Source organism: Dermacentor albipictus, chromosome 5, assembly GCF_038994185.2.
Source record: "Dermacentor albipictus isolate Rhodes 1998 colony chromosome 5, USDA_Dalb.pri_finalv2, whole genome shotgun sequence".
Taxonomy (NCBI): Eukaryota; Metazoa; Arthropoda; class Arachnida; order Ixodida; family Ixodidae; genus Dermacentor; species Dermacentor albipictus.
This window is the reverse complement of record NC_091825.1, coordinates 63108692-63126181: the sequence shown is the minus strand read 5'-3', so window position 1 is coordinate 63126181 and position 17490 is coordinate 63108692. Positions and strand designations below refer to the sequence as shown.

The 17490-nt window shown below is 46.8% G+C and overlaps 1 protein-coding gene across 1 annotated transcript in view; it reads right to left on the bottom strand.

Annotated features, from left to right (window-relative positions):
* LOC135911695 (uncharacterized) overlaps window positions 1–16575 on the bottom strand; it is a 54334-nt gene extending 37759 nt beyond the window's left edge. Inside the window, exons 1-3 of the mRNA XM_065444048.2 lie at window positions 16487–16575; window positions 14835–14888; window positions 8732–8809 (exon numbers count right to left, since the gene is read on the bottom strand). Coding sequence (XP_065300120.2) covers window positions 8732–8809; window positions 14835–14888; window positions 16487–16517 — 163 coding nt within the window. The 5' untranslated portion in view covers window positions 16518–16575. The remainder of the gene's footprint in view (window positions 1–8731; window positions 8810–14834; window positions 14889–16486) is intronic.
* Window positions 16576–17490: the final 915 nt, after the last annotated feature.

The window sequence follows — 17490 nt, the reverse complement described above, 5'->3', positions numbered from 1 at the left end:
CAGCATCCAAATCTCCTGGATGCGCACACAGTAACAGCTTCGTTGTTATACTGCGCTTGAACTTTCAGCCATTTTTCCTGCTTGCGACCTCCGTGCATATTTATTAAACAAATAGTACCATCTGCATACTTACCCCTTGTGCATCTTTTTTTTGCGATATACTTCTACTCCTTACTGCTGTGCCACTACATGCTATCACCTTGCTGATTGCCAGGGGCCCACCTAAAATAGCTACTGCCCGTACTACGAATCGACGTCCAAACGCTCTTGCTGCACTATCGCTCAAATGTTTCCCGTCCCGCACAGAAAGCACGTTAGTGACCTGCTCGGTGCACTTCTCTGTTGATGTCGACTCTCGTAAAATGCATTGCCTTGGCTGGCGTCCAAATTTACTTCTTTAAGCACTGCCCTTTCAATTGCATGTCATTGCATTTCAACATCTGGCACCGTATGCACTGTGATTTACACCTCCATTGAAACACTCCGCAGATATGTAACCGCTGTGGCTATTCACGATCCCTGTACCCAGTCCGTGCAGCACGTCATCACTCCGCCTATTAACACCACTAGGTGCGTCTCCTCCGTTGTGGCGTCCCACATGTGTTGCTTGGCTTTCGCTATTACTTCCCCTAATCCGTTTCCCCGGAAGTGTGCTAATCTTCTAGACTCGCTGCCCTTCACCTAACCTCTCTATTAGCACCAGTTCTACTTTGCGCATGCTTGAATCTACAACAAAGACGACTCGACGCTTTTCGTCCTCCTCGTCGCCCAAAGCTACACCTGAGGTTGCAATGCCCTCCTTCCCCGTCTCACCCTCTTCCTTCTCTTTGCTGTCTTTCCCGGTCGGCACGTCAGTGGTAGTAGACCCTTCGTGACCAACACTGACGCGTCCGCCTCTGCTTTCGGGCATGGTTTACCTTACCTGCTCTCGTTTCGAAGCCAGTCGCGTTTGCAGTGCTCGCATCGAAGCGTTCGCCATTGCTTTGCAAAATGGCGGCCCTCACCTTCATTTCTGCATTGGCTACCTTATCTACTAACACCTTCCTCTGCTCTTTCTTGCTCGCTCTTGCATTCCTTTTCTAGCGCCACAACCTGCTCAGCTAGGCTAACCTTCTCTTTCTCTAGGCGGTCTAGACGCGACCCCAGCACACACATCCTACGCAACAACAACAACAAAAAAAACGGCTCTGTTTGCATCGCATACTGACTCAAACCGTGTTTCTCCCGACGTGTAGGAACGCTCGCACTCAGAACAACGCACGACCGACCATTCTCTTGTATTGACTACAAAAGTAATCCATCTTGTAGAAAAGAAAGAATATAATTATTCGTTACCTACTCATTTCTACCCAAACGAGGTAGTGCGTAGACTAGCACAGGTATCAGTTTACATACCATAGATAACAATGGCACCAGTACAGTGGCATTCGCTAACCAATTAAGCCACTGGGGCATCTTTTGTTTAGAGGCGGCGCTCCATTTGCCACAAGCACTTAGGTCACTTTGATTTTAAAAGCGCATTATAAATACCTATACGAAAAGAAAGAAAGTAAAACGTGGACCACATTGCCACACAGTCTACTTACATTCATAAGACCATCAGTTATATGCACGTAAGGGTCATTACACGAACCTTAATCTGTGTGAAATATACTCCACTGTACAGTCGACCAAAAAGGTTTACGGACCAAGAGATCTGACAAAAAGCTGAATATCTCCTCAGTCTCAAGACACAGCCTGTTATTCCCATTTCCAGCCTTTTGCGGCATATGCGAACAACATTGTGATGCACAATTTCACTGGCTGCTTTCGAAGTCTGCTCGTATATTTTGAATTTTCTGAGATCCCGTGGTCCGTAAACTTTTTTGGTCGACTGTACATAAAGAAACAATGCATCACTCAATACAGTGATCGGGATACTATAGGCGAGATGTTTCGATGAGCAACCTTACGAGTATAGACTCTTTTCAAGGAGTTCCAGTGGGTGCCACCGTACGTGCTTAATCACGTGGTGCTACGGCCATTGATTGCCTCAGCCGTCTCTGTTGCCTCCGTTTTTACAATGGATGTGCATGACACTGCCTTTGTGACTCAGGAAAATAATATCTCTTTTGGTGGTTATGGCAGACGGGGACTGCGTGAAAGACACGAAGCTTTGACCTCAGCTTCAAAGGTCATGTAAGCGCTTTTTGAAGCTCCTTACGTTTTGTCCAAACGGTGCGACGGCGTATAACGTGCTTGTACAAGAGGATTATAAATCTATTCCAAGCTGTCCAAAATTTTCACTCCTCAATTAAAGCAAGATCAGTCTCTATTGTTCTTTTGCTCTTTAGTTGCCAATCACTTTGCAGGAGCGGGTTGATATGTTCCCGCCTCAGTTACTTTCCCATTAATGGTAACTATCTAATCCCGTTCGTTTGTGGTGTTGCGGGGCCAAAGCACTGGGATCATCATCGTTTTTGGTTCATATCGCGAGTTCTGTAAACTTTTTATTGTTTCTTCTTTTTAATATTTCTGCATTGTTTCATCACATTCCCCGTTGTCTTTTGCAGGTGATGTTTTTCCCCTTTGCTTCACCACAATGCCTAACGCGGATGGCCTCTGCCAATGGCAGCGAAGCGCGAGAGGGAATGGTGAAGGCTTAGAGAGATGCTGCTTTAGCAGCTGCAGACAAATTAATAATTAGTGACAGGCTGGTGTACTGCGAAATCCTTTTCATTCATTCGTTTCAAAACATTCACTTGCAGCCTATAATGCATTTCTTGTTCATGGCTGGTCAGAGCACACGCATAGCCTGCCCACGTGGCGCCTAATACTCTCGTCGTAGGCTGAGGATGAACTGCGCAGGGGCCAACGTTATCCTACGTGCACCCCATGTGACGAACGCCCACCTCTGACGACAAACAACTGACGCATTGCCCTTGCAGGTTATGTGTCGGCCGCTATGATCTCGTTTGCACAGAAGGTAAAGTAGTCGCTGGAGTCAAGCGGGTCGTCCTCCGTAGTACCTAGGTGAAGTCGCACGCAGAAACAACATTTCCCAGCAAAAAAGTTCCCAGATTGCTCTCTGGGTAGTTCTTGGGTCGGACAAGAGCAAGAAATAAGGTCTAATAACTTCTCCGCGAAAAGGGTCTGTATGTCCCCATAACCATTAGGAGCACAGTTTGTACCAGTGCAAGCCTGTGAGCTTGGAATATAACAAAAGTTATTGACGTACATTTTTACAACGTACTGTTTGCACTGACGTGCGCCACAGCGCAGCACATAATAAAGAAACATAATTATTGAAGCGGTATGAGCCTTCGAATAGAATATGAAGAAGCGCGAGAACCGGGAGACAGGAGAAGAGAAGAAGGAAGTGGAAATAAAAATGTAGACAAGATGGACGCCAGTTCCACAGCAATGCTTTACGTCTACTGTGTCCTTTAAATAGGAACGCTACATTATTTTGGCGCAGCCGACAGCGAACTCCAACATGTGGGTGAGATTTTTCCTTGAGGAGACCTCCGCGGACAAGATCATCTTTTCGAGATACCAAGCTGAAGATGAACCAGCGGTGGAACTACCTCGCGAACTCAACTCGGCAGAACTCATGAACCTGGTTTTAGAGAAGGCTTCCATGGACCCTGATGAACTACGTCGGAAGGGTGCTGTGAACGTGAACTTGCCTCTGGTGATCTTCGACGAATTAGTTCTTCAACCGATGCGTCGACAGGACTCTGGATCACAGTCGTCGACGGAAGAGGTGAGCCTCGTTTTGAAAGCACTTCGGCTACAACAAGAACAGATTTCGCAACAAAACCAGCTGGTGACATCGCTTATAAGCTCTTTAAACGCTGAGAAGTCAGTGACTAAATTTGTAGAACCCGATGCATTCGACGGCATGTCATCAAGTCCAGAAGGTTGGCTTGAATTCTATGACTATGCTGCTGGGAAGAACAACTGGCACTCTAATGAGGACAAGATTACTAACATGCGTAGTTACTTAAGCGGTGTTGCACGGAAGTGGTATGATTTGCACATTATTGAAGAGGCTGGCAACTCTTGAAATCAGTGGAAAGAAAAATTCTTGACGACATTCCGAAGCAACCCAGTGCAAAGGTGGGACGCCGCGCTTAATTTCAAATTCAAGCAAGGCTCCCTCGTCGAGTATTTCTTTGACAAATGCCGCCTTTTAAAGCTGGCCGAGCCTCTGCTTCCTCCGTCTGCCGTAGTAGCACTAATAATGCACGGACTGCACGCGCAAGTCCTGAAGCAAGTGCAAATACGGTCACCTAAAACTATGGACGGGCTCCTGGAGTGCCTTCACGACATATCATTTACTTCAGAAGAAAATATAAACACTAGCTCAAGCGGTCGCTTCACACGGTCCGGCGCGGATTGGTCAAGCCACAATCAGCGAGAACCGCGCCGCCTTGCAGGCGGCACAGAGAACTTGGGTTGGCGCGCTCCCAGAGGTCGGGTGCATAACGTCGACAGCGACCCCGTTCCCCTCCTTTCGGACGCTGAAGAGGCTCCGACGACAACAAAACTGATAAACAAGGGTAATCAGTCCGACCCGATGACAACAACTGAGACTGTTTATTTAACTTGCTCTAGCCTACTTCACATCCCTGTCAAAGTGGGAAACAGACATATGATGGCTTTGGTTGACAGCGGTGCCTCTGTGTCTATAATTAATGCCAAGCTGGTAGATGCAAGTCACCTGCATAGTGGAAGAGTACTACGGGTGCAAGGCTACGACGGAAAAGTGACAATGCATAATCAATGGGCCTCAGTAAACATCGAGTTCCAAGGTCATCAAATAGAGAGTGAAGTACTGGTGATTGAGGGGGTGACGTATGACTTTCTGCTATCCAGACCAGATATAAAGAAACTAAAAATCAACGTTTACTGGGACGATGCTGTTTTAGTGGAAGGACTATCAAGGCAAGAGACACAGCCTGATAGAAAAGATAACCTGCGAGTTGTCAAGTGCGCGAGGGATATTGCAACGACCTATCCTGAACTGGTATGCACAGGAAGCTACCCACCAGCGATGACGTCACACAAGGTGCCTTTCGAACTAACCGACAAGACTGTCATCCGAAAATCGCCTTATAACATGTCAAGAGAGCGCAAGATATGGTTGAGAAGGAATTGCAGGAGATGCTAGACGCGAATATAATCCGGCCTTCGGTGTCACCCTTCGCCTCTCCCATAACTATTGCGCCGAAAGAAGATGGAACTTTCAGACTGTGCACAGATTACAGGGTTCTCAACCGCCAGACAGAGCTTATACCATTTCCCATGCCGAAGATAGACACGATTATAGATGAGACAGGTGGTTGCCGATGTTTTTCACGTATTGACTTGTGCAAAGGTTTCTGGCAGATCCCGCTAACCGAAGAAACAAAAATGTACACTGCTTTTATCACGCCCTTCGACCTGTACGAGTATAACCGGCTTCCTTTCGGCTGGAAAAACTCACCAGCATGGTTCCAGAAGATAATGAACGAAGTCCTGAAGCCTTTCCTAGGTGTCTTTTGTAACGTGTACATCGACGACATTATCGTCTTCTCCAAAACAGAGGCAGAGCATCAGGAACACCTGTCCCAGGTATTAAATGCCTTGAGCTTGGCACACCTCAAGGTTAATTTTAAGAAAAGTGCGTTCTTTCAAAGAAAAGTTGTGTTTCTTGGAAGAGTCTTTGATGGGACTACCAAAAGCACGAAACAAGAGTCCGTTGAGAGGATATCCCAACTGGTAAAACCATATGACGTCCACTCATTGCGTGTGTTTTTGGGATTAGCAGGACATTTCAGACCTTTCATAAAAGACTTTGCCATAAAAACAAGATGCCTCACGCGCCTAACGCAGAAAGCAGTTCCATTTGAGTGGGATGAGGAATGTGAGAGAGTCTACCGTGATCTGGTGCACAGAATCTCTGCTGACCCTATTCTACGCATACCAGATTTCACTTTACCCTTTGAACTGAATACCGACGCCTCACATTATGGAACAGGTGCAGTCTTGTACCAGAAATGTCCAGAAGCATCCGGCCGAGAAAAGCGACACGTAGTAGGCTACTACAGCTACACTCTCAAGCCACCTGAAGTCAACTACACCACTACTGAAAAGGAAGCGCTTGCAGTCCTTAAAGCAATTCAGTACTTCCGTACGTACCTAGAAGGTGCGAAGTTTACTTTGTTCACCGATCACCAGGCCCTCACTCATCTCTTGAATATGACCCAACCTAAGGGACGTATCGCCAGATGGGTGAACTATTTGCAGCAATTTGATTTCACCATCTCCCACAGACCTGGACCCCTTTTGACTGATGCAGATGCATTGTCTAGACTGATGATACAGGCCGAACAATCTCAAGAAATCAATGAAGTAAAATTGTGGGAAGGCACTGAACAATTGATGTTTATGGAAGGTCGCTATCAAGTCCCGCCAACGCTGATTTCAAAGGTTATTTATTTGTACCACGATAGCCCAGAATCTGGAGGACACGACGGATTTTGGCGCACCTACAACAAGCTAGTCAAGAGATTTACGTGGCCTCATATGAAAGAAGACGTCAAGCAATACGTTCGTTCATGCCACCTTTGTCAAGTCAACAAAGTGAAATATAAGCAGCCTACGGACGCCATGATAATACCTTGCCACTCGAACGTGCCTTTTGAAGTTATACACCTTGATTTTGCCGAGCTGAATAAGAAACGAGAAGGAGTCCGAAAAACGCAAGCTTTTCTTCTGGCCATAGATGAATGCACCAGGATGGTCGCGGCACGGGCAGGAAAAGAAGATGCGAATAGTGTCATCGCCCTTCTCGAACGGGAAATGTTTAGGACAACCAGGACGATTGTATGTGACAACGGTCCAGCGTTCAAGAGTGAAAAGCTAGCAAGATGGGCTCGAGACCATAATATATCAATCAAATTCTGTGCGCCATACCATCCCGCAGCGAATGGGCTTGCAGAGCGTGCTATACGAGATGTAAAACAATACATCAGGATGTACGATAGTTTCCCTGGTGGTTGGAAATGCTCTTTAGAAGCAGCTGTACGACATCACAATCGCTCCTACACCGGTGGCTTGGGATGTAGCCCGCAGTTCGCTTCTTCAGGAGAGACCCCTATTCTTCAGGCGGACCGTGAATTGGGGCTGTTAGAAAATCTCAAGATCGTCGAGGAGAGGAAACAAAAATCGCAGGAGGAGAGGTACCGTAAACGAATGAAACAAAATTTTGACAAGAGACATTGCTTAGATATCCCAGACATTCAAGTCACCGACCTCATTCTAGTTAGGAAAGGAGTAAGAGGATCCAGTGCCAAATTTTATGGTCCTTACTCTGTGACAAAGACAGCCACTCAGAAAGGAATATTGAAGACTGTGTGGTACATTGGTGAACGGGGCACAGTTGAATGTGCTTCGATTGGAAACGTTTTCAAGTATTACCCCAGGAGGGGTTAGCAAAAGAAACCTGGAAGGGTGAAGCGGTATGAGCCTTCGAATAGAAGATGAAGAAGCGCGAGAACCGGGAGACAGGAGAAGAGAAGAAGGAAGTGGAAATAAAAATGTAGACAAGATGGACGCCAGTTCCACAGCAATGCTTTACGTCTACTGTGTCCTTTAAATAGGAACGCTACAATTATATAGACTATAGCTTATCTAAACATCATATTAGGACCGTCACTACACGGTCGAACGCACCATAGCTGATGGTGGTATTAGCCTTTACTAAATTGTGTGTAACCTACCGACTGATTAATAAAGGCAACGCTTACTATAGCTCTGAATTATTGATGGTAGTGAACAGCAAGCAAAGTGGTACTAATTGAGGGTTAGTTTGCTAACTACACTCGATACTACCTTTTTCTTTCTCCAAAAGTGTCGAGATGCGCGGAAAGGCCATTAAAAGTTGATGCTACTGATATAACCATGAGGTTCTAGTTAGAAATACAGGAAGAGTTTCTTCTTCACAAGAGGTATATATCTTCCCCGTCTTCTTTTTGGAACTCGTTTTTCTCATTTTGAGAGGGTATTTCGGACAGAAGATTTTTGTACTACGCTAGGGTTCGTAAGCATTTACCCTATATCTGTCAAACAGGAGCTTGAAGCAAAAATTGACATACGCAAATTTAGACATTGTAAGACTTTCGCGCTATCGTACTATTCGATGAAAACACCGAAAGCCGTGTTCGGTAATGGCTATAATTTCTAGTTCCAGTTTAGAGGTGTCGATCTCGGGGGTCAAGGGCGAAGGGCTTACGAATCTAACGACGAACGGCGAAATTACCAAAAGAAAAAGAGAAAATAGTCTATTGATCATTTTCTGTGGCGGGAATATCTATTTCTGAAGCAAGAATATATAGAAAAATAGTACACGATGACAGCACCCTTAATCGAACTTGCCTGGCCACACACCAGAAACTTTTTTCCCTTGTTGCTATCGGTTTTTACTCTTAAGTACGGAAGTCTTCAAGAGGTCACTGTCGTCACTATCCTGCGCAAGTGTGCTGGCCTCAGCAAAGTCAGCCATTCATTACACAGTCGGCACTGCAGTTCTGAAGGGCGCGCGCTACGTTCTTGGGGAGGCTGCCAGTTCACTGGAGCAGGACCGAATTTCCTGGGCAGCATTTTCTGTAGCATGGCGATTTGGCGTTACCCGAACGCTTGGGGCTTTCGCAAGAATCTTCGTAGCGTTCTACTCATCTTATCATGGTGTAGAAAGGCAACTCACACTCGATCCGGGGGCTGGCGAGCGTTGACTTGGTCGTAGCAGGGCTCGCAGTGGGCGCCGGAGTTTTCGTCGTGGTAGCTGCATTCATGAACATGTGCATGCATTGTAGCTTTTGAAGATAGAAGAGCGAGTTAGAATGACTCAGCTAGTTGGCATGTGATTTGGGATTTAGCGACGCTAAGTATACGGAGAACAGAACAAACAACATGAATTTCAAAGCATGAAGGCTTCGAAAATAATTTCTCTATCACTCAGCGCAACAGACGAGTGTAGTGTGTCACGTGGTTGTTAAGTTTCAGTGAAGCTTTGGACTTCCCTATACGGACTCTTGTAGTTCAGTGAGGTGTAGTTGTGCTGTGAGCATGAATCGCAAAGTACCTTGTATAAGCACAGTCCTTAACGTTTGCATCTTATCATTTTCTCATGCAACTTTGATAATCGATAAAATTTAGCTTTTAGCGTATGTAATCGCTTGGAGTACCGGGAGATGACTTAAATTTTCAGCAAATTTTCATAGTCGCATGTTGCGGATAGCATAATTCGAGTCTTTGAGCTCATTAGAAGATGCGGACATAACTATTGCGAAAAATCGAAATACATGCTCAAATAATTAATAAAACGAGCACTAGGTAACTTCCCACGCAATTCACAAGTTCATGGCATATATTGCAATTTACAAATTATGGCTGGTGAGTTGGCAAGACACTCTACTTGAAATGAATCTACGGCAATGCACCACATCCGAGATATTGTTTCCCAAAGTATGAGACGAAATACGTATGCGTTGTAGTTCATCTACAACGCGTACGTATTTATATGTATGTATATATATATATATATATATATATATATATATATATATATATATACACACACACATATATATATATATATATATATATATATATATATATATATATATATATATATATATATATATATATATATATATATATATATAGATTGGATGACAGTCCTGCAGGCATGGAAGGAAACCAAAGCCGCACAAGGGAGTCCGGAAGAAAGTGACAATGCGGGTGATCGTCGTCAGGCAGAGATTTTTTGACGGCTCTAAAGGAACAGGTGAGCTGACGGCATTCCTCTGCGCGGCGGGCAGCTGCAGAGATGGGCGCACATTCGAATGAGTCGGGTTTGTACGGAAGAATGGTTTCGAGGGTATTCGAAGGTTCGCAGCCATACAAGGGGAAGAATGGGGAGAAGTTTGTGGTCGCCTGTTGTGCAGTGTTGTAGGTGAATGTGATGAATGGCAAAATGAGGTCCCAATCAGTGTGATCAGAGGCGACGTATTTGGAGAGCATGTTGCCAAAGGAGCGGTTAAATCTTTCCGTCAGACCCTTAGTTTGAGGATGGTAGGCGGTGGTGGCGCGATGAACGATGCGACATTCAGTGGGGCACGTTTACGACTTCGGAGAGGAAGACACGTCTTCTATCACTCAAAACTTCTAGAGGTGCACCGTGACGGAGAATAAAGTTTTTCAGGAGGAAGGAGGCTATATCACGAGTGTTGGCAGCAGGCAGAGCGGCTGTTTCTGCGTATCGCGTCATATGGTCGATGGGGACGACTATCCAGCGGTTCCCGGAAGCCGTGCTCGGAAGGGGTCCATACAGGTCAATGTCAATGCGATCGAAAGGCCTGGCAGGACAGGGGATTCGCTGGAGTGGACAAGAGACATGCTAAGCAGGCACCGTGCGGCTTTGGCACTGAGGGCACGACTGAATGTACTTGCACACAAAGGTGTACATGCCACGCCAATAAAATCTGGAGCGAAGCCGGTTGTACGTCTTGAAGACGCCCGCATGTGCACACTGCGGATCAGTATGGAAGGCAGAACATATTTCACCGCGAAGATGTCGGAGTATGACTAGCAACCACTTGCGGACATCAGAGACCTAATTCCGGCGATAGAGAAGTCCATCCCGGATTTCGCAGTGAGATGCTTGACGGCGCAAATCTCGAGAAGGTGAAGGAGCAGTCGACGGGTTTGAAAGGAAGCCGATAAGAGCACTAATCCAGGCATCCTTGCGTTGCTGCGTAGCCATTCTCCAACCTGATGGGAACGAAAGTACTTGGTCAACGGCAGAGAGGCAGGCATCGCTTTCGGTTGACACGGGCGAACGGGAAAGTGCGTCGGCATCGGTGTGGCGGTGGCCAGACCTGAAGACAATACGCACGTTGAAATCTTGCAACCACAAAGCCAGCGAGCTAATCGACCTGAGGGGTCCTTTAAAGTGGATGGCCAACGAAGTGCGTGGTGGTCTGTAATCACGTCGAAGGGGCGGCCATAGAGGTAGGGTCGAAATTTACCAGTTTCCCAGATTATGGCCAATCATTCCTTCTCCGTAACGGAATAATTCTTCTCGGCTTTGGTGAGGGTGCGGCTTGCGTATGCAACGACGTACTCGTCGAATCCAGATTTGCTCTGCGCGAGCACAGCGCCGAGTCCAACACCGCTGGCGTCGGTGTGTACTTCAGTCGGAGCTGCCGGGTCGAAGTGACGTGGTATAGGCGGTGAGGTCAGTAGACGACGCAACTGTTGAAAGGCATCGTGACAAGCGGACAACCAGGCTTAATCTTTCAAGTCGCTCCGTAGAAGCGAATTCAAGGGAGCGGTGATGGACGCAACATTCCGAATGAAGCGGCAAAAGTAAGAACACAGGCCAAGGAAGCTGCGAAATTCCCTTATGGATTAACGTTTGGGAAACTCAGCAACAGCACGGAGGTTTGCATTGTCAGGAATAATACCGTGTTTAGATGCGACATGGCCAAGCATTGTGAGTGAACTTGCGCCAAAGTGGCATTTCTTCAGGTTGAGCTGTAGGCCGGCGGCAGTTAGGCACTGTAACACTTCCTCCAGCCTACAGTGATGGGTGAGAAAATCGGACGAAAAAATAACCACATCATCTAAGTAGCAAAGGCACGTTTTCCACTTGAGACCACGCAAAAGGTTGTCGATCATACGCTCTAATGTTGCGGAGGCATTGCAAAGCCCGAAAGGCATGACACCAAATTCACATAGGTCATCTGGTGTTAAAAAGGCCGTTTCAGGTTGGCCTTCTTGTGCCATGGAAACATGCCAATAGCGGTTGCGTAATTCGATAGAAGAGAAGACAGTCAAGGGCATCGTCCATTCTCGGAAGAGGCTAAACATTCTTACGAGTTATTTTGTTAAGACGACGGTAATCGACAAAGAATCGAATCGACCCATCCTTCTTCTTCACAAGCACAGCGGGAGATGGCCAGGGGCTATCCGAAGGCTGAATGATGCCGCGTTTGAGCATGTCAGCTACTTCACCGTCTGTCGCGGATACACAATATGGTTTTTGTCGCAGTGGTGCACTGGTACTCGTGTCAATGCGATGACAAACAGTTGACGTGCGGCCCAAGGGAACATGCTGGCAGTCGAAAGATGAGCGGAAGGCGTAGAAGCTGGGCGCGTGTAGAAAAAGTCAACTTGTCGGCGATGGAGCTTTGTAAGACATCGGGCGAAGTCGGCTACTGCGCGGGGTTGCAGGTCCTTCCGGTGACCTCATGAGTGGTGATAGAACCAGTTGGCATGTCAGTAATGGCAGCAAGGGCGACACACTGGGCATGGCCGACGCACTCCTTACGAAGCAAAGTAAGTGGACAGGACAATGGGTTGGCGACGAGCAGTCTGCTCACGCCGGCATGAACGTCCAAAAGAGCGAAAGGCAGCGGGGAACATTTGCAACGAGCGAAAATTGCAGATGGCGTAAAAAGTGCGCTGGCATCAGCAACAATGTTGCATGACACTGTCACAAGGGCAGATGAGTGCGGTTGAATTGCAACGTCTTCGGCAACAAATACATTATCTTCAGGTTCACGGGCGTCAAGGACTGGGGCATGACACAGCGTTTGAAATTCTACTTCTGCAAGAGAACAGTCGATGACGGCCTTATTAGCTGAAAGGAAGTCCCAGCCCAAAATAAAATCGTGGGAACAAGAACACAGCAACAAAAATTCGATGATCTAGAGGAGGCCGTTGATCACAACGCGAGCAGTACATGCAGCTGCAGGCGTGATGCGGTCTGTGCTGGCAGTAGGAAGTGACACGTCTGAGAGTGGCGTCGTAACTTTTCTGAGAGAACGTCAAAGTTTGGCACCAATAACTGAAACTGAGGCGCCAGTGTCAATGAGGACGAGCACGGTGACGCCGTCCACATATACATCAATAACATTGGTCGGAGAAGAGAGATGCCTTGGTCTGTTCGTGGGTGAACGCAGTTCTTGACTCTGGGAGTGCGACGATTAATTTTCCCGTTCCGGCTTAGAAGGACGACGACGCATCAGCGAAAGCGAGTGGCGTCGAGGCGATGGCGAACTGTGGTCAACAAGAAGGCGGTGGTCCGAGTAGGAAGACATCTGGCCATGGTTCTGAGACACGGAGGATGACGGGTATGAGGAAACGTATGATTCGGTATCGAAGCTACGGCGGTAGGATGTTGCGCGGTGACGACAAAATCGTGCAACGTGGCCAGGTAGACAACACGCAAAACATATTGGCCGGTTGTCAGGAGTGCGCCATTATCTAGTGCTGTGTGGGTACCGCGGCTGAACGAAGTGAGGAGCTGGACGCAGTGGCATGACTGCTGGGGTTGGCGCAAAGGTCGGAGGTGGTGGCCGCGCGAGAACCTCGGCGTAGCTGAGAGGTGCAGTCACCTCGAGAAAAGCAAAGGGAGTCGGCACCGCCGGAGTTTGGCGGTCAGAAGGGAGAGCTGCGCAAACTTGCTCGTGGATGAGCTGGCGAAGGTTGGCCGGCAAAGGCGGAGGTGGTGGCGTGGCTGAGGACAGCAGCGAAAGCTGACGAGCGACCTCAGCATGGACGAACTCTTTTATCTGGCCAAGCGGGGAGTCCATCTCAGGAGCCGTGGTCATGCTTGCGAGGGTTTCGTCGGACGCAGGGGTGCGCCGCGTTTGAAGAAGCTGTCTGCAGAGCTCGTCGAAACTCTGGCAAAGCACAATGAACTGAGAGGCAGTGCCTGAGTTTTTGGACAGCAGGATATGAAAGGCATCGTCGGAAATGTCCTTCATGATGTAACGTACCTTGTCCGCCTCCGCCATCGTCGGGTTGGCACGCCGGCAGAGGTCGACGATGTCCTCTATGTAGCTGGTGAATGTTTCACCAGTTTTCTGGGATCGGCTTCGTAGGCGTCGTTCAGTGCAAAGTTTGCGCACGCCAGGGCGGCCAAAAACTTCTGCGATGCTGGTTTTTAAGCTAGCGCACTTGCAGAGATCGGCTTCGTGGTTTTTGAACCTCTGCTTGGCGATACCCGATAAATAGAAGATCGCGTTGCCGAGCATGAGGGGATTGTCCCATTTGTCGGTGTTTCTGGCGCGTTCATACGATTCCAGCTAATCTTCAACGTCTTTCTCATCGGTGCCGCTGAAGATATGAGGATCCCGCTCACGCTGAGCACCGGCACATACGATGGCTGGAGTAACCGATGGGGATGTCGGGCTGGGGTCGTCAGGCATGCCGTATGACAGAATTAGGGTGCGTAATTCTATATAGGAGGGGGCAAAACCGCAGCACCTCCACCAGAACCTAATATGCACACAGTGCAAGGGAGCAGCAGGCAGCGTCTCTCAGCCAGAGTGGCTCAGGCAATTGCGAGCGCGCGCCTCTTGGACTGGTGATGTGGCTGTATATATATATATATATATATATATATATATATATATATATATATATATATATATATATATATATATATATATATATATATATATATATATATCGGGTGTATCACGAGAACTTTCAAAAACTTTCAATGGTTCTAGTGGCAGTTATCAGATAGTTTATAAGCCGGTCTACTCGACCTGGCGGACACTACTTCTGCAAAAAATTTACAAGCAAAATCGACTGGCTCAAGCGTGTCGCAAGTGCAACAGTTTTGATCCGGCGACATGTAAAGTTGTTGGGTTCGGTTGTCAATGAAGTTTTTCACGTAACAGTTAATATTTTTAAACTATACTTTTGCAACAATGGCAATCCATCTGTGACCTACCGGCATTGCAATGCTAAGTAGGCTATGCAGTGAAAGGCCAAAGAGAAGGACTTACACCAATCGACAAAGGGATATAAGGTAGCCTCTGTCGTTGTCGTTCCGGATGACGCTGCAATACAGAAAATAAAATCATGATGGCAGCCTTAGGAGCGACCAGGCTGACGCAAAGCTTTTAATACACTTGTACCAATGACTCCATTTTACAGGAATTTCTCGGACTTATCCTTCCAATACATTTTGAGTGGTTCCAAAAGCATTTTGAGCGTTGAATACCTGTAGAGGTTCCGCATACTTGAGCAAGGTGCGAATTCTCCCATTAGGAAATCGCGGAAGGCACTCAAGCTAAATTAGCACGTTTAGCAATATAGAAAATCATAAGATACCGCGAGTGGGCTGCGATTATTTGATGTGGAGCTCTGAGAAGTTTTGAGATAGTTCGAGAAAAAAGAAGTATCCGAAGGACAAATATAGAACATGGTATTTGTGCGGGAGAAACAAGAACCATTTTGAAGCGCTGGCGATTTAGAGCTTAGATTAGGGTGTATCAACACATTGTACGGAAATATAAATGCAATCTTGCCACGTTTACACATTTTGCAATATTTACCGTCACAAAAAGCACGAATTTAAGGAATTTCTAATACTGCGATGTGACATTTCTAAAGATGTATGACTGCGTGAAAGAAACATTTGCATCTATTGGGCAATACAAGAAAACTTCATTAAAGCTGATTCAGTGTCTGTGTACAGTGATAATATTTGCGCTTCACAAGTGCTCAGAAAGAAAGCTTAAAACGTCCAGGGGGAAGATTGTGCTCAACACAAAAATTCCGTTTCAGTCACTCCACCTGGAACTAAATTTATATGAAACACACCAAGCACCTTTTTTGGATTCAAGAACAGCTCTATGCCGAGGTTCCGCTCAGCAATTAGCGGCTTTCTTCAAATTCCATTTTTTCCATAAACACGAGGCAGAACAGCGTATGAATAGCAACTAGCTAAGAGTAGACACCAGAGGGAGAGAGCTATGTTGTGAACGTACGTTATGCCTTCTCGGAGTATGTAACCTAAAAATTATACGTAACAGTAAATCACCGGAAGGTATAATACTGTGAAGGAGTTTATATTCGCGAGTTTTTTATATTTGGCTCATTCGAAATTACGAACACCTTCGAAATATTGCGTGGACACAGACTTCGGGGCTCTTATATAGTGCCGCAGAATGAAGTGTAATGCCTATTCTAAAGCGCCGTACACACTGAGTGCGAAAACCTTTATAAAAGTGTAAATTTTGATATTTAAATAGATGGCACTCATAGACGTAAATTACTGCCGCATGAGCTTGCATATTTCATTTTTTCTTGTGTTCATTATTGACGCTCTTAATGTTTACGTGGGCAGTACTGAATTAATTCGAGCATTCGTCTTTCTTTTTCTGTAAATCTTTTCTTGAACTCCAAGGTTTAGTTTTTTGATGCGGCCATGTTGCCTTTCTTTGTCGCTTCGTTCTGCTCTTCGTTCAGTGCCGACTTTTCTTTTTAGGCGGCTTCACACTCGCGGCTAATGCTTTCAACATGTGTTCATGAATGCTTCGAGGCTAACTACAAAGAAAAGGTGTGGACCATTCCCCCCCACACATAAACCAATAACATCTGTTGGAAAAAATTCGAAAAAAGAAAAGAAGCACTGCTTGCTTATGGGCCTCACGCAGGAGCAGGAGACCGGTGGCAATGACCATGAGAAGGAAGATGGCCACTGCGAGAGCAACGGTTGCTTCAGCATGGACGAGGCGAGCCCTGCAGAAAAAAAAACGAACGAACGAGACACCTATTCATTTTTATAAAGAAGACCTGATTGCTCTACACATATGGTGAGTAAAATTTTATGAAGAAGATATTCCTAATTTTAAAGTTCAGTGTTACATAAACTGAACATAAAGGAGACATCAACGGGTTGGCGCAGTTCGGAAGGCGTACACTGGGAAGGAGTGTTGTGCTCGGCTACGCCCAATGAAAGACTGGGCGTAGTTATAATAATAACTCATTATGAAGCTCGCTGCAGTAGTAGTGGGCTCTGGAATAACTTTGGCCACCTAGGACTCTTTAAGATACACCCAGTGCACGTTACACGAGTGTCTTTTTTACGTTTCGTCGCCATCGAAACGCCGCCGCAGCTGGCGGCATCGAACGAGCGACATCCAGCTTGGCAGGGCAACGCTGTTGCCACTGAACTGCTGAGACCTCTTACGGTTACGCCGAGATTAGGAAGCGGCCTAGGCGTGTCTTTGGGAGAGGGGGGGGGGGATGCGCTGGCGTTTCAGAACCTTCGAGCGGTGGTTTTCGATGTTACAGATCACACGCAATGCCGGCTATACTAGCGCATGCTGAGAAATTCGGCTATAGCAGTACGTACGCTAAATTGACCAATCACATTTGTTGAGCGGCAAGAAAATACTGGAAAAACAGATACCGCATAATGCTGGAGGTTAGGATGGATTCCAGTCCGGTGCACACTGGTCCCGAGACTCGCGTTGTACCGAAATCTTGCAGCAAAAGGCTTACAAGTAAGTGACGACATTTTAGCGCAAGCGCTGAGTCGCAAACGAACACGTCGCAACCTTAGTGCTCCTGTACGACCCTCGCATAAGACAGCGCAGGCCTGAGCAACGCGTATTGTCCCACGATGAACAGGCTAAATATCGTGTCTCTGAA